Raw genomic sequence first — 16174 nt, forward strand, 5'->3', positions numbered from 1 at the left:
AAGGAAATGCTGGCCACTCGACATGAGAGTGTGATTCCAGGGTCTAATTCTCTTTGACTTTTCCTCTTCATCATGTTGGTTTGGTTTGTGTATGGTATGGGTTTAGGTTTCGTTTTGCTTTTCTTTCTTTCTTGTGTTTCTCACATTTTTGTTCTCGGAAAAAGGGGAAGAGGATGTAATGCAGTGGTTATTGTCATACCTCGTGGGCTCCCTTCTGGCCCTAGCTAGAGGCAGCTACGAGGAACATGAGGGAGAAGCCGTATACAAATGGCAGATAACGGGGAAAATGGCTCTTTTTTTTACGGAATGTACTTAGACATAATACAGACGGTATTTCATTTCATAAAACAGTCGTAAGATGAACCAATGAAAATATTCCACAACTGCCTAGGGAGGACGGAATGATTCTGAACGAAAGACATGAGCAGCATGGTTACCCACAACTCACAACCTGTTGCACGGCATGCGCCGTCAAGAGCACCATCTGTTTCACTTCCTTGGGGTTGCTGCAATTTCTTTGGAAGATCAAGTCGCTTGCCGAGAGAGCTTTTTTTGCCCAACTGTCTTGATTGAAAGAGGGGGGGGGGGATGTGTGTCTATATAAAGGGGGAGGATTGCCCAGCATGAAATCCAACACAGGATGCGAGGTGTCAAAGAAACCCTGTACCTTACGAGAAGCTGTGCAATGATGCGACGACATGAGAGGGGGGGTAACATTGGAGATCACCTTGGCTGGCTCTTTGGCTTCTTGTTCGCTTTTTTTGTAGTGCAGCTAGATGGCAAGGGATAGTTGCATCTGATATCGCCGGGAGGAGGCAAGGCATGGCTGGATGCTGTATGAGGGTGTGAAGATGATACAAAGGGGGGGGATGCGGCAGATGAAAGCTTGGTAATACGGCGCGTACAACGAGGGCAACACGATGACTTGAGAGACATCCAAGTAAGAATAGAGTTGACGATGCTGTGTTTGAGAAGCACAGCTATTAGTCTGTGGGCATGATTGGAGCGAGTGTGTTTGACACGGCATGTTATGAGTACAGTACATCTTGGACATATACGTTGTTTGCTGTTCAGCCAAGGAACAGGATAATAGGTGGTGGTAAATGGTGGAAGATGCATAGTAGGTATGCATGCGTCTGTCTAGACGTTGTACACAGAGACGAGTTAGCCAAGCGTCGTCAAGAATGTTGGTTGCTGATGCGACGATTTCACACCGCAATGTCTACAAAGAAGACAAGAGACTGGGAGGATGGATGGAAGATACCAAGTCAGGTCGTGGGAACAACAGGGTGTGTATCGTTACGCTCAAGTCGTACACGAGCTGTCCTATTTGACGCCAAAGACTCGCCGGCTAAGCACCGCCTGCTGTAGCTGTAACACACCGGCCTGGACGCCGTCTACAATGGATACGTCCTTGGCCTTGTCCCGGCCGTATTCTTGCACGATGATGTCGCGAATCATGTCTTGCAAGCCTCCCATGCCACCGCAGCCCATGACGACACAGGTGACGTTTCCCGAGGAGAGCAGCCGCTTGGTGGCTTCTCTGAGGCGCACGTTGATCTGGTCCTGCGAGAGTGTGTGAAAGTCACCTGCGTTGAGGCCGGTAGAGTAGACACCGGCGAATCTGTGGTCACTGATGCTCTGAGACAGTGGTTGACCCAGAAAGGCGGCAACCCCATTGGCGAGGTGTGCCTCCCAGAAGGCTCCCGTTGTTACGATGCCCCATTGCTGCTGCTCCTTTTTCCCTTCGACAAGGGGAACGAGAGAAAGACTTGTCAGGATGCTGGCTTCGAAAATTCCAGTTACGGGAGTAGGTTTTAGAGAGTGAGCAAGCTGCTTGACGAGGGGGTGAACGCTAAAGCACGCAACAAGCACGGCATCGTAGCCCTCGGGCCTGAACTCTGCATCGTTGGAGACGGCTTCAACGCTGGCCTTTATGTCGTCATCATTGTCGATGCTGGCTGGGGATGACTCGGGGGCCGTGTATGTGCTGATGGATGCGGACTCGACAGAGTCAGCTTGGTAGGCTATTTGGTGGGCTACGGTGGCGGAATTACTGGAAGAAGAGTTGCTATTGAGTTGGCGGCTGATTGCATAGTCTTTGTCATGGCGAGGGAGGAGTTGGGGTTGAGGAGGAGGATGTTGATGCTGGAGGTGAGTCGAGGAGGAGAAGGCATTGTCGCTGCTGTTGTTGTAGCTTGAGAGTTGAAGCTGGAGGAGGAGAGTAGTTGAAAGAGAGGAGAAGATGAGGAAGGGAGAGAAAGAGAGATTCGGTGATGCTGTTGAGAAGAAAGGGAAGAATCAATGAGAACTAAGATGAACAAAGGGCATCCATGGAAATATAATGTGATGCAAGTTGAAGCTACAGTGGATGCTGCTGTAAATAGAGGGCCGATAGCAGGTCGATAGCGCTGCGGGGTATCACGTGACACCCGCAACGCCCGCCTCTGACGACAATCGAACCCCGAGAGCCTTCTGAAGCCCCCACCATGTGGCTCAACTGTCATCTAGTCGGTAGACACGAAGCGGACTGACGACGCCTCCACACCCGTTGCCAGCCTCCAGCCTCCAGCTCCTCACCAGAACCTTCAGCTTCGCCCGACGCCCGAATTGATCCCATCGCCAACATGGTCCCTCCCATCGGTACGTGGAAACTGCCCTGAAGCTCTTCGCTGAAGCCCCCGGAGCTGCCCTGGAGCTGCTGCCGAGCTTCCCCCTACTCTCTCGCTCTACTCCCACTCCTGACTGAGCACGCGGACGAATCCCTCGCTCCTCTCCCCTCCCCTGGTATATACTAATGCGGCACAATGTCCTGCAGTTCTCGACGGCGGAACCGGATTCCTCAAGGTCGGATACGCCGCCCAAAACTTCCCCGAGCACCAGTACCCGTCCATCGTCGGCCGACCCATCCTGCGTTCCGAAGAGCGGACAGACAACGATGTCATCATCAAGGACATCATGTGCGGCGACGACGCGGCCGCGGCCCGGACGATGCTGCAGATCAGCTACCCCATGGAGAACGGAATCGTCAAGAACTGGGAGGACATGCAGCAGCTCTGGGACTACACCTTCTTCGAGAAGCTCCAGATCAACCCGCAGGGCCAAAAGATCCTGCTGACGGAGCCGCCCATGAACCCCCTAAAGAACCGAGAGAAGATGTGCGAGGTCATGTTTGACAGATATGGCTTTGGCGGAGTCTACGTTGCCATCCAGGCCGTGCTGGCATTATACGCGCAAGGTACATCTTGTTCCCCTCTTCCAGGATTTGTCACCAATCTTGTCTTGTTGTGCGGCGGCGGACTGACTGACATGACGGTGAAACTGCGCAGGTCTGAGCTCGGGCGTTGTCGTCGACTCTGGTGACGGCGTCACCCACATTGTCCCCGTCTACGAATCCGTCGTGCTCAACCACCTTACCAAGCGGTTGGATGTCGCCGGCCGAGATGTCACCCGCAACCTGATCAAGCTGCTCCTGCGTCGGGGCTACGCGCTCAACCGAACTGCCGACTTCGAGACGGTCCGCCAGATCAAGGAGAAGCTCTGCTACGTCTCATACGACCTGGAGCTCGACAAGCGTCTGAGCGAAGACACAACCGTGCTGGTCGAGGACTACACCCTTCCCGACGGCCGGGTCATCCGCGTGGGAAGCGAGCGGTTCGAGGCCCCCGAGTGTCTGTTCCAGCCTCACCTGGTGGACAACGAGTCTCCCGGACTGGGCGAGTTCCTGTTCAACACCATCCAGTCGGCCGACGTGGACATCCGAGCGTCGCTGTTCAAGGCAATTGTGCTGTCGGGAGGCAGCAGCATGTACCCGGGTCTCCCGTCGCGACTGGAGAAGGAGCTGAAGCAGCTGTGGCTGACGCGAGCGCTCCAGGGCAACCCCGAACGCCTGAGCAAGTTCAAGGTGCGCATAGAGGACCCTCCCCGGAGAAGGCACATGGTGTTTTTGGGAGGAGCCGTGCTGGCCAACATCATGGCGGAGAACGAGGCCATGTGGGTGACCAAGGCCGAGTGGGAGGAGCAGGGAGTGCGGGCTCTGGAGAAGCTCGGACCGCGATGAGTGTGCGCAGGCAGGGAGAAGGGATGAGACGGTGTGATGTGATGTTGGTTGGTGCGAGATGTTGTTACATATTTATACGGCTAGATGAAGCATGTTTAAAAGACGTTGATATTTGGCTCTCTTCAAGTTGTGTGATGTGGTGAATGGTACTAAGGTAAGGTGTATATATATATATATGTATATATATATGTATGAGAGACTTGATATCCCCTGCAATGCATTGATGCTTCAGCGGAGGTTTAGCTTGAGATTATCAGCGTACCTTGTCCGATAACAGTTGAGGCCTTCCCCCCCCCCGCCTTCTAGAAATAGTGAAGCCATTCCTCTCACCATCTTGGCTCGACACACGTTGAGACGATAAGATGTATAGCAGCTACACCACGGCGGCTTAGTCATCAGCCACACGTACACTTTGCATCTCGGCATTCGCTGTAGCTTATACTCTTTGCCGTTTGTTTGTTCAACTTTGCAGCTTCAATTGACTTCCCCTCATAAACACCATTTCCCACTTCCGCATTGCATATCACGAGCTTCTCTCTACACTTGATCCCCCCTGCATCATCACATCATCCATCGTTTTGCACTACAGACGAGCATCTCCATCTCCTTCAACGAACCAACAATCATCCGCGATTTCGCTCCTCGACTTGTCGCCACTCCTCGGATTTCTCCGCACCAGCCGGCTAAAGGCAGCATCGCATCGCATCAGCTCCAAATTCCTCGTCCCATTCGTCCTCGTTGAATTCCGTATTCCACCAACTATTTCTTCGCCGCTCGTTGCTGATCTGCCCAATCAATCCGCCTGGCCACGTGCGAATACGGATCAACCACGTATTCATTTCCCCCCCTTCCGGATGCCGCATGTCTAGCTCGCTTCATCTGAGATGAATCCAGTCCAGACAAGACAAGACAAGACGCAAACCAAAAACCGTTGACTAACGCAACAGAGCCCCCAAGTCGTATCGTGTGGGTGCGTGCATATACTTACTTGCCTGCCTTGGTTGCTCCACTCGCTCACAGGGCCAACAAGAGCTGAGCTTTCGGAAGTTCGAATCGACGGCTTTGCTCATGCTGACAGGCCGTGGCGTCTCGCTCGCCAAAGGGAAGCCGGGATAGGATAGGATAGGATAGGATAGGGCTCTCGAACGAGAGAAAAGAGCCGCCGAGAGCAAAGACAAAAAGAGCATCGACATCGAGGGAGATGAATCTGACAAACTCGTCGACGGGATCCGGGCCCGGCACGGCAAAGACCGCCAGCGTCATGAATGCAAGGGCCATCCAGACGACGAAGCGGAGCGTGTTGGCGGCGTTTGAAGGTGCGTGCTACCGAGTGACTGTCTTTCTCTTCTCCTCTCCTTCATCTCCGGCATAGCGGTTTATTTCCCCGTCTTGTCTGCACTTGGCTTGGGGCCATCGACTTTGATGATCCAACGCCCTCTTCTTTTACCCACTCCAGATCCACCTTGGATCAACCCACCGCGTGCCTTTTTTTCCCAGGTGCTTTGTCTGCTTCTGACTTGTGCTGCTGCTGCTGCTGCTACTGTCACTGCTGCTGCTACTGTGCTCTTCTTGGTGGCATCGTCTACCAGGCAACCCCCGGCCGACGATATCATCCACCAGAGCGGCAGCAGGTTTTGCCACAGGCTGTTCTCTTCTTCTCCTTTTTATTTTCCCGCCTCGCCGAGCTGAGCCACTCATTCATACGTCTCATCTTTTTGCCATCAATGTCACGACCCCCTTTGAATTCTTTCACTCTCACTCTCACTCTCACTCTCACTCTCTACTCCGGGGCGTATTGAAGTCGCCCCCCATTCCACATTCGATCCCCATTCATACCCATTTATTTTCTCATTGCCAGCTCCCTACCTAGTCAGATTATCTGACCCGTGCCAAGACCCGCGTGGGTTTTATATTACACGATACCCGATCTGGCTCATCTTGCAAGGCTGTTCTTTTTTACCCAGCCATCCATCTCAGCTCGCATTAACCTCCATCTCATCCGCTTACCCACACACACATGCCTTTTTGTACATGCAACTCATCACCACGCGCGCTTAGTCTCAGTCTCGGTCTGAGTCTCAGTCTCAGTCTCCCATTCTTATTCTTCACTCGCTTCTTTCCTCTCTCACCCACCCGCAATCTCACACCACACATCCTCAATAGCCCTCATTTCTCCCGGCATCGCACCGTCCCCCAGCCATGCCTCTAAGGCTGAGGCCCGGCTATCCTCACTCGTCGTCGTCGCATCACTTGTTTGCATCGTCTTCATCCTCGTCTTCGTCTGCTCACCGCCTATATACAGATGGCCGCGACCAGTCGGCCGGCTACCAGCCCAAGGCGCGTGTAACCGAGCGATACCGCATTATCGGTTTTATCAGCAGCGGCACCTATGGACGTGTCTACAAAGCCGTGAGCAGGGCCAGCGGTGGCGAAGGCATTGCCGTCGTCCGGACGTCCAGCGGCCTCACGCCCACCTCGGGCTCTGGCCAGGCCCCGATCGAAGTAGCCATCAAAAAGTTCAAGCCGGATAAGGAGGGCGAGCAGGTCAGCTACACGGGCATCTCGCAGAGCGCCATCCGCGAGATGAGCCTCTGCAGCGAGCTTCGCCACTCCAACGTCATCCGGCTCGTCGAGATTATCCTCGAGGACAAGTGCATCTTCATGGTGTTTGAATACGCCGAGCACGACCTGCTGCAGATTATCCACCACCACACCCAGCAGCCACGTCACCCGATCCCCCCGGCCACGGTCAAGAGCATCATGTTTCAGCTCCTCAACGGCTGCCAGTATCTCCACACCAACTGGGTCCTGCACCGCGATCTCAAGCCCGCCAACATCATGGTTACGTCTGGTGGAGAGGTCAAGATTGGAGACTTGGGTCTGGCCCGCCGCTTCGACAAGCCTTTGCATTCCCTATTTAGTGGCGATAAAGTTGTCGTGACGATATGGTATCGCGCGCCGGAACTCATCCTCGGCTCGTACCACTACACTCCCGCCATCGACATGTGGGCCGTGGGCTGCATCTTCGCCGAACTATTATCTCTGCGGCCGATTTTCAAGGGGGAGGAAGCCAAGATGGACAGCAAGAAGACTGTCCCCTTCCAGAGAAACCAGATGCACAAGATTGCCGAGATCATGGGCATGCCGACCAAGGAGCGATGGCCGCTGCTCCCCGCCATGCCCGAGTACATTCAGCTCAACACGCTGTCGGCGATGCAGCACAGCACGCATGGCCACCACCACCACAGCCACCACCAGAACCCCCCCAGCCGCGGCTACGCGACCACGTCGAGCCTCGAGAAGTGGTACTACAGCACCATCAATAACAACTCGGGTGCCGGATCTGCCGCCTCGGGCCCCAACGGCCAGCCCGCGCTCCAGTCCCTCGGCGCCGAAGGCTACAAGCTCCTCGCGGGCCTCCTCGAGTACGACCCGGAGAAGCGCCTCACCGCCGCGCAGGCCCTGCAGTCGGTCTTCTTCAGCTCGGGCGACCGCGTCAGCGCAAACTGCTTCGAGGGCGTCAAGGTCGAGTACCCGCACCGTCGCGTCAGCCAAGACGACAACGACATTCGCACCAGCAGTCTGCCGGGCACCAAGCGCAGCGGCCTTCCAGACGATACCTTGTTGCGGCCGGCTAAACGCATGAAGGAATAGTCTTTTTTTTTTTTTTTTTTACTTTTCTGGATCGGGCCCTTTTTTGATTGGATTCGGAAGACGGTTTCCTTTTACTTTTTTGGGAGTATATGGATAGAGCAAGCATCACGAGGTTAGAGACATTGGGAGTTTTTCCCATGGCGTTTCATCAATGTAAAGGGCGGCGCAACGGGGGACATTTCACGACTCACGGAATCATACTGACAGACGGAGGACAAGGCGTTGTCAAGGGAATGGCATTGATGCTTTATATTATTATAAATCGGCATTGTGTTTGCCACTATCGTGTTAAACAGGACACGTAGATGAATCCATCTACGCAAGAATGTAAAGTCTTTTGATTCAAGATGTAACGATCGAGCCGCACATCTCAGATATGCCTCTCCCAAAGCAAACCACTCACCAACGAAAACAAGATCAAACAGTAAAGTATATAGGTAAAAAAAAAAAAAAAAAAAAAAAACTTCTCCTATATTAAGTGTGTGTACATGACAAACAAACAAAACAATCAGCTCGACTAGCCATAGTTTGATATCTCCTGCCCCTCTCCCCCCCATCAGAACCTCTTCCTTCTCTTCACTTCACTCCAACAGCATTCCCCTTATTCCGCCTTCCACCAACCATTTGTTTTTCGCCCCATCTTGTGCTTGTTGCCATCCCTCTCTTTTCTCTGCTCTCTCACTCTCGTAGGACAAAAGATGCATAGAAGAAGATGAAAAGTAAAAAAAGGAAGCACGGGGTATTTAAACGTTAACTAAAAGAAGCGTTTTGCGTTATAAGAGGAACAAAAAAAATGCTAAGATATGCGCTTCAAAATAAGACGAAGCTGACGAGAGACAATTAAAGAAAAAAAAAATATGAGAGAGAGAGAGATAAAACACTCTCTCACACAATTAGAAAAGCACAGACAGTTTTTGTCCCTCCCGCAACAAGAACATGGTATACAGCAACACGGTTCCATCGCCTCTTCTCTCCCTTCGATATCCTCTCCTCCTTATACCTCTCTCCTCCCATCTCCCGGATCCTATCAATCTCTCTCTTTCCTTCCTCTGGCAAAAAAACAAAAACAAAAAGATACAGCGACGGTAAAAGCGCGTCCAGTCGAGACAATCGGCCATCGTTGGCATGGTCATCAGATCCCGACGAAAAGAAGACGGCGCCGTCGGGACTGGGGTGCAAGTCCCAACACAAAAAAAACATTAGTGGGTGGGCGGGAGATCCGTAGGGGTGTTTTATGTTTGTATGCATCATTGAAAAGATTTCCATTAAGCGTCGTAGTGTTTTTTTTTCGCGAAACCAAAAGGACAAGGGTGTATCATGGTTTTTATTTCTTGACCGGGGCGGCGGGGGCCTTGACGTTGTTGGAGAGCCAGGCCAGACCCTCGAGCAGACCCTCGCCGGTCGTGGCACAGCTGGGCACGACGTACCAGACCTTGTCCTTGAGCTTGGAGAGCTGGAGAGCCTCGGTGACTTCTTGGGGCGACATGGCTGTTGCGGGACGTTGGCATTTCAAAAAAAAAAAAAACGTTGTAAATGTAATGGGGAGACAAGGGAACAAGAATGACCCACCTTCTTTGAGATCCTGCTTGTTGGCAAACACCAGGAGCAGGCTGTCCTTCATTTCTCGGTCGTTGATGATGCGATGTAATTCCTGTCGGGCCTCGTCCATACGGGCGCGGTCGGAAGAGTCAATGACGAAGATGAGACCCTGGGTGCCTGGATTGGACAAGAAAAAAAGAAACATTAGCGCCCAGTCAGCCATCAGGGAAAAGGAAGACGCCGCCCATACCGCTGAAGTAGTGCCTCCACAGAGGACGGATCTTGTCCTGGCCACCGACATCCCAGACGTTGAACTTGACGTTCTTGTAGGTGACGGTCTCGACGTTGAAGCCGACGGTGGGGATGGTGGTGACGTCCTGGCCGAGCTTGAGCTTGTACAGGATTGTTGTTTTACCGGCGGCGTCAAGACCCAGCATCAGCAGTCGCATCTCCTTGGATCCGAAGATCTTGCTCATAACCTTGGAAAGTTGGCCACCCATGATTGCGGTATCGGATGTTGTTTTCCTGACGATTCGATTTTGTTGGAGCGGTTTCTTCGATTTGCTTCGACGGCGGGAGAGGAAAAAGGAGGTTTGTCGCGGGAGACGATAAAAAAAGGAGGGAGTGAGGGGCTTGCAGCGTCGCAAAAAAAAGAAAAAAAGGTCGAATGAGACGGAATCTGGACGCAGGGAGGTTAGCAAAAGGGCCAGCCAGACAAGATTCAACGCAAACGCGTTTGCAATGCAGCAGCCAAGCCTCCTCTTGTTTCCTCCCCCCCTCCTCTCTCCTGCAGAAAATCACAAATAAAACAGACAGAAGCAGCAGCAGCAGAGAGAGAGAGAGACATGGGGGTGAAGGACGAGGAGGTTCCGATGCTGGCAGCGTGTCAGCTCTAGACCTACCAAAAAAAAAAAACGTGGCACTCGAGCTGCTGAAGCCGACAAGAATGCGATTGCACCAAAGCGCAAAAGGGCCCCCAAAAACGTATGTATCGTCGAGGAAACGGAGGAAGAAAAAGGTTTGCGAGGGCGAAAAAAACGCGCGCGAAAACCCGGAAAAAGGAACGTGGACAGACGGGGGGGATCGTGGGAATGAAGACCGAAAGACGAAGCCCGCGCAAGAGTTGGACAAGTTTCGACAAAAGAGAATGAAGAAGATGGAGAGAAAAAGATTGAAGAGAGAGAGAGAGAGAGAGAGAGAGAGAGAGAGAGAGAGAGAGAGAGAGAGAGAGAGAGAGAGAGAGAGAGAGAGAGAAGAGAGACGTCAAGCGGCAGTGCGATGCCAAGGGCGATCTGGAAAAAGAAGAAGAAGAAAAAAGAGTCTGAGCGGTTGGTTTGTGCTGTGACTGTGACTTTGTGCTGGCGATTTTGGGGCCAAAGGAGGGACTGAGGAGAAGCAAATTGATGCGATGCGACGCGCACGTGTGGATTTCGGGGCGGGTGTTGCAGGTCTGTCTGCAGGTCACAGGTACAGGTACGGGGGACGGGGGAGAGGTACAGGCACAGGCACAGGTACAGGTACGGCAAACTTGGACTGAATCTACAGGACGACGACTGGGGTCGAGGAGATTTAGCTTAAGTTAGCACAGCACCGCGAGGGAGGTCCAGTGTCCTCATTTTCTCGCTGATTGAGTGCAGTGGCTACTACAATGTACGAGTGCTCGTACCTGTACATACGCGTGCTGCAAATCGGCAGAGGGGCCTGCACGGGCAATCAAATCAACGCAAGCGCGCATTGAATCCATCAATTTCATCACAGCACAGCGCATTTCCCTCCTCTACAGGGCCCCATCCCACTGCCCAACCCAGTAAAGTACAGGTACAGGTACAGGTACAGGCCTCCCCCCCCCCCCGCCGCTAGGGGAGTGGCCACGGCCCAATGGCGGCAGTGGAGTCTGGGCTGCAGCCAATTTCCAGGGGTAACCGCCTGATAATCTCCGCTCGTCGCTGTTTTGGCAAAGTGCCGGTACGAGCAGATCATTGGAACCCCAAATTGATTGCAGCAACGGTGATTTGGGCTTCTAGGATTTGGATCCGAATTCGTCCAAAGGGGAGCTGCCTACTAAGACTAGGAGCTATATATTGGGCCAAGCTCCAAGCACAAGCCATTATGAGAGAGCATGGAAGATGGGCGGCATTTGGCTAATATTAGCAGTTCGGCGGTCGCCATGCATGGATTAGATACAACGGTTGAGTCAAAATTAGCATCAGTCAGTCAATTAGCATTGTCGCCAAGCTTTGGAGGTTAGCCTGTCTGTTCTGCAGTTGTCACGACAAATGCGTTAGTACTAAGGTACTGCATTGGCCTCGATTGGTAGACGTCCAGCTTCTAAACAACCAATTCATCCAACACTGTCCGACTTGTAATAAAAAGCCTCAACAGCAATGCCATTCTATTCATCATTTACAGTATTAAACAAACCAACGCGAATCAATTAAATCATCTATTCAAATACAAACGCGCAATCCCCCATTTTAACCATCACAACACCAACACTCACTCAACCCCCCCTCCAAAACAAAACAACAAAACAAAAAGCCCAAGTTGACAACTCAATCCCACAGCCTCCATCCATCCAATCCCGGCTCAACCAACTCAAAACCCCCCCCATCAAACCCCCCACCTACATCCATATACGAGAAACAAACTTCTCCAACCTTCTTTTAAACTCGGCTCTACCCCCCCAATCACCTGCCCCATCCGGCAACTCGCTCAGGTTCCACGATCTCACATACATACAAGCAGCAACCAGTAGAGTTATAGTAGCCTCCCCGAGCGGGAGCGGTCAATGGAAAGGCCTTCTCGGACGCCGCCCTGCCGCAGATCGCAAGGCCAAAAAGTAAGCTTGAAACATCTTGGCGTGCAACCCCATGTGCAAGACAACAAGGAAAAATCAATCCAGCCCCGATGACGAAAAAGCTCACCAGTCCAGACATGGCAGGTTATACGTTCCGCCTTTGACAGCGTGAATGAATCAGATACGAGATGGAATCGGAGCACGCAGTGCGTGTCCAGTTTTTTCTTCTATAAAAGTCCGTGGCCCGAGCTGTCGTTTCTCTTCTTAAACTCATCCTCTCAACTCGTCAACTTGATAAAAAAGAACAACCATGAAGTTCTCATCCACCCTCTCCGCGGCTCTCGCTGCCTCTCCTGCTCTCGCGGCTCCCACCGCCGAGGCCGCCTCCTCCGCCAAAGTTGTCTACGCCAACTCGGGCCACATCTACCTGGCCTCGTACGACGGCACCAAGTTCACAACCACCGCCAACACGTCCTTCCGCAACACCGACCCCTCGTGGCTGGCCTACGTCGCCCCCAGCTCCCTCTACGCCGTCAACGACATCGCCTCCAACACCTTCCTCTACAACATCGACGTCAACGGCAACACCGTCAAGTCCGTCACCAACAAGCAGGGCTCCGGCGGTGTCGTCCACCTCGAGGTCAACAAGGCCAACACTCGCATGCTGGGTGCCGGCTACGGCTCCGGCAAGATCGACGTCTGGAACATCGAGAACGGCGGCCTGACCCTCATCAAGTCCATTCAGTCCCCCGGCCCTGTCGGCCCCAACCCGAACCAGGATGCTCCTCACCCTCACCAGACCGTCAACGACCCCACGGGCCGCTTCTTTGTGGCCAACGACCTTGGCACCGATTCCATCCTCGTCATTGACTCTCAGAACGACGCCTTCAACATTGTCAACAAGTTTTCCGTTGTGCCCGCCGGCTCCGGTCCGCGTCACGGCGTCTTCTTCCCCTTTGGTGCCGCCCAGGCAACGCACTACTTCTTGCTCTGCGAGCTGGGCAACGTTCTCATCGCCTACAAAGTCACCTACACCAACGATGGCAAGGGCATGGCCTTCGAGACCACCCAGGTCCTCGACACCTTTGGCCCCAACTCCGTGGCGCCCGCCGGTGCCGGTGCCGGCGAGCTTGTGCTCTCCCCCGATAACAAGGACCTGTACCTGTCGAACCGCCTGACCGGCCAAGCCACGGATAACATTGCTCACGTCAAGATTATCGACAATGGTGCCGGCAACCTGAGGCTCCTTTGGATCAACTCGGTCTCTTCGGGAGGCGGTCGACCCAGAATGTTCAGCATCAGCAACGACGGCAGCTCGCTGTTCGTCACGAACCAAGATGGCCCCCTTAGTGTGACTGCCATCTCTCGCAACGCAGACGACGGCTCCCTCGACGCCAACTTCCACGGCACAATCAGCTCCGGTTCATTTGGCAGCGAAGGTCCTCAGTACATTAAGCAGATCCAGTAAGGGAGACGATTTGGGCTTGAGGGCCGCTTGGCCTCGTTCATAACCTTTTTCTTGTGCATATATCAAGAAGGGAGAAGCACATAGTAGACAGTGAAGTGTACATAGTCTGGGGAAAAACAAGTGAAGCATTCCTGCTCCACGAGCATCTTTGGATTCATACCGGTTGCACAATAGGCTAGGGAAAACAAATCAAGAAGCATGCACTGTAGTCCTGCTTCTGACACCAAAACTCCACCCCTGTCCGTTCTAAACCATCCGTAAAGACCTGATTTTTTGTTCTGTCCCAACAGAAAACCCGAACACCGTACGGAGCGTTGCCGCTCTCTTGTCTGGATAAGTCAAGTACAACACATAATCATACAAGGCTTGTTGCCAAAAAAAAAAGAGAAATAGAAAAGAAATAGAAAGGAGACAAAAAAACAAAAAAACAAAAAAAAAAGACTCCATATCCTGGCATCAAATATGATAAATCATCAACGCTCAAGAAACGGAACATGAAGAGAAGATGGAAAAAAGATAACCTCCTGGTTGGAACTGCGGTTGGCAAGAGTTGGACCGAACGGAACTTAGACCCTGTACTCGATGACATATCTTCGCTCCACCTGCTGTAGCGTCGTGGAATCGTTTTCGCCCTCAAACTTGAGATCAACCTTGCCCGTCGATGTCATGCTGTGAACCTCGGCCTTGTAAAACGTCGTCGTCTGAGGATAAAGGGCGAGGACCACGTGGCCGGCTTCGTAATCCTTGAGCGAGCTGGCCTGGCTTTCCGGGGTAATGGGAATCATGCTGCTGGCGCTAGAGCGGTACTCCTTTTGCTTGCTCTGATCATCAGGCTCAATGTCGATGACCTTGTACCGCCGACTCTTGCCCTCCCCAAGCACCTGTGCCACCTCGCCCAGTATCCAATCTGAAGTCTGTTCGCCATTGACAGCCTTGGGCTTGAAGGCCACCTCGTCGCCCTTGGAGAAGAGAATCTTGGATTTGTTGGTCGAGCTCCCCGCAGCACCGCTTATGGACCCCGGGGGTTCGACACTATCCGCCTTGGGTGGGATGCTGTTTCTATCAATGGTGCTGCTCCGCTCACCATGCTTTCGAGACGAACCCACCATGGGGCTGGGCACTGGGGAGTCGCCCGGTTCGTTGAATTCGTAGAGAGAGGCGGCGGCAGCGGCAGCACTGTCGGTCCTGGTGGTGGATCTCTTAGATGGCCCCGTGGGTGGTGCTTCCGCCTGCTCCTTGGCCATGACAACTGCTCTTATCACTTTGAGACGCTCCATGAGGTTCTTGGCGGCGTTGATGTTGTCCTCGGAGCGTTTGACGCCGGATCGGCACAGCTCCTCCATCTGCTTCATGGTGTCGGTGGGCACGCTGTCCGAGTCCATCGTGCCGGCCTGCTTGTCCATGCTGACCAGCTGGCCCAGGTTGTCGTTGTCGGAATTGATGCCGCTGATGAGGTCGTTGAAGGATATTTTGACCTCGTCCCATATCTGGACCTCCTCGCCGTGAGCACCTCCGTTGTTGCGGTTGGAGCCGCGGCCGCTCCGATTTCGTTGCGACATGTCGCGGCGGCCCGGCTGGCTGTAGTAGGGGCCGAGGTCCTCGGCGAGATTGTTGACTTCGCGATGTTTCCGGTTAGCCATTGCGGTTTCTGACTCGCACGGTCGGGGCGGGTTCGCGAACACCGCGCGGCCGCCGAGGGAGTCCACGACCGGCGAGAGAAAGAGAGAGAGAGAGAGAGAGGGAGAGACGGAGATGGAGAAGGACACGGTGGGAGAGGAGAGGGGGGAAGAGAGGATGCAGATGCAGACGCAGACGGAGATGCAGAGGGGAATTGAGCGGATAAATGTATGCAATAAACGAATAATAAAAAAGTGCAGTGCTGTAAGCCAAAAAAAAAAAAAGAAGTCTCGAGAGATGATTCGCGCAGAGGGAAACAGAAGATGGAACAGCAGCAGCTCGAGACGAGAAGATGCAGCCAAACCAAAGCAAACGCAATGCAAATAAATGCAGGACGGGATCCGAACAGAACAGATTGAACCAAGCCCAACTCGAGATTAAGCAGCATAAGGCAAGGCTAACAGGCAAAGACTGGGGGTGCTGCGGACTTACTGGCTGTTTTGCTGTCCAAACCCTGCCCGAGTGGGTGCAGCTGCTGGCTGACTCGCCTGTGGTTCGCTAACCAGCGCTTCTGAGCGTCCTGAAGCTGCGCTTTTGCAGTCGCGACGCGTGTCTCCGGCGGTCGGCGAGAGGCAGAAACGAAGGGCGAGAATGAGTGAGGGGAGAGCCGAGAGAGCAGGGAAGCGCAGAGTCGTGGGTTCTTTGAGTTTGAGTCTGTAAGAGATGCGAGAGGGAAGATTAAGAAACAACAAGGTCGGGCCGGGGGCTCAAGTTTCAACCCATTTTATGCGCTAGGCATGGCTGGAAGGGCTGGACGGGCTGGACGGGAGCGACCTGGAGGATACCGACGGGCGCCCTGCTGGTGGCTAGACGGTTGCGTGTACCTGCGCCGTACTCGATGTCGCGCAGCCTTCAAGTTATTACGAGTACTCGTGCAGCACCGTAATCTTATGTCTTCTTTGCCCGGGGGGGGGGGGGGGGGGGGGGGACCGGGTTGGTTTTGTTTTTTGAAAGTTTTAAGTTGATAAAAACGCGCCAA

General features: G+C 53.3%; 7 protein-coding genes across 7 annotated transcripts; 3 read left to right on the forward strand and 4 right to left on the reverse strand.

The window, feature by feature from the left end:
* Nucleotides 1–1326: 1326 nt before the first annotated feature.
* On the reverse strand, nucleotides 1327–2177 carry Triagg1_7769 (uncharacterized protein; the record flags this gene model as incomplete). The annotated part of the gene is made up of 2 exons (XM_062902541.1): nucleotides 1327–2004; nucleotides 2058–2177. 2 exons carry the CDS (start codon nucleotides 2175–2177, stop codon nucleotides 1327–1329), a joined length of 798 nt encoding a protein of 265 aa, XP_062753355.1.
* Nucleotides 2178–2627: 450 nt separating this feature from the next.
* Triagg1_7770 (uncharacterized protein) lies at nucleotides 2628–4060 on the forward strand (the record flags this gene model as incomplete). The annotated part of the gene is made up of 3 exons (XM_062902542.1): nucleotides 2628–2643; nucleotides 2819–3238; nucleotides 3330–4060. The coding sequence occupies 3 exons, from the start codon at nucleotides 2628–2630 to the stop codon at nucleotides 4058–4060; spliced, it is 1167 nt and encodes a 388-aa protein (XP_062753356.1).
* Nucleotides 4061–5074: 1014 nt separating this feature from the next.
* On the reverse strand, nucleotides 5075–5338 carry Triagg1_7771 (uncharacterized protein; the record flags this gene model as incomplete). Its single annotated transcript, XM_062902543.1, has 1 exon — nucleotides 5075–5338. The coding sequence occupies one exon, from the start codon at nucleotides 5336–5338 to the stop codon at nucleotides 5075–5077; it is 264 nt and encodes an 87-aa protein (XP_062753357.1).
* A 921-nt stretch (nucleotides 5339–6259) lies between these two features.
* Nucleotides 6260–7714, forward strand: Triagg1_7772 (uncharacterized protein; the record flags this gene model as incomplete). Its single annotated transcript, XM_062902544.1, has 1 exon — nucleotides 6260–7714. One exon carries the CDS (start codon nucleotides 6260–6262, stop codon nucleotides 7712–7714), a length of 1455 nt encoding a protein of 484 aa, XP_062753358.1.
* Nucleotides 7715–9038: 1324 nt separating this feature from the next.
* On the reverse strand, nucleotides 9039–9753 carry Triagg1_7773 (uncharacterized protein; the record flags this gene model as incomplete). The annotated part of the gene is made up of 3 exons (XM_062902545.1): nucleotides 9039–9202; nucleotides 9284–9430; nucleotides 9504–9753. The coding sequence occupies 3 exons, from the start codon at nucleotides 9751–9753 to the stop codon at nucleotides 9039–9041; spliced, it is 561 nt and encodes a 186-aa protein (XP_062753359.1).
* Nucleotides 9754–12360: 2607 nt separating this feature from the next.
* Nucleotides 12361–13518, forward strand: Triagg1_7774 (uncharacterized protein; the record flags this gene model as incomplete). The annotated part of the gene is made up of 1 exon (XM_062902546.1): nucleotides 12361–13518. One exon carries the CDS (start codon nucleotides 12361–12363, stop codon nucleotides 13516–13518), a length of 1158 nt encoding a protein of 385 aa, XP_062753360.1.
* Nucleotides 13519–14084: 566 nt separating this feature from the next.
* Nucleotides 14085–15158, reverse strand: Triagg1_7775 (uncharacterized protein; the record flags this gene model as incomplete). Its single annotated transcript, XM_062902547.1, has 1 exon — nucleotides 14085–15158. One exon carries the CDS (start codon nucleotides 15156–15158, stop codon nucleotides 14085–14087), a length of 1074 nt encoding a protein of 357 aa, XP_062753361.1.
* Between the last annotated feature and the right edge of the window lie 1016 nt (nucleotides 15159–16174).

Source organism: Trichoderma aggressivum, assembly GCF_033847375.1.
Source record: "Trichoderma aggressivum f. europaeum strain CBS 100526 chromosome Unknown scaffold_035, whole genome shotgun sequence".
Lineage (NCBI taxonomy): Eukaryota > Fungi > Ascomycota > Sordariomycetes > Hypocreales > Hypocreaceae > Trichoderma > Trichoderma aggressivum.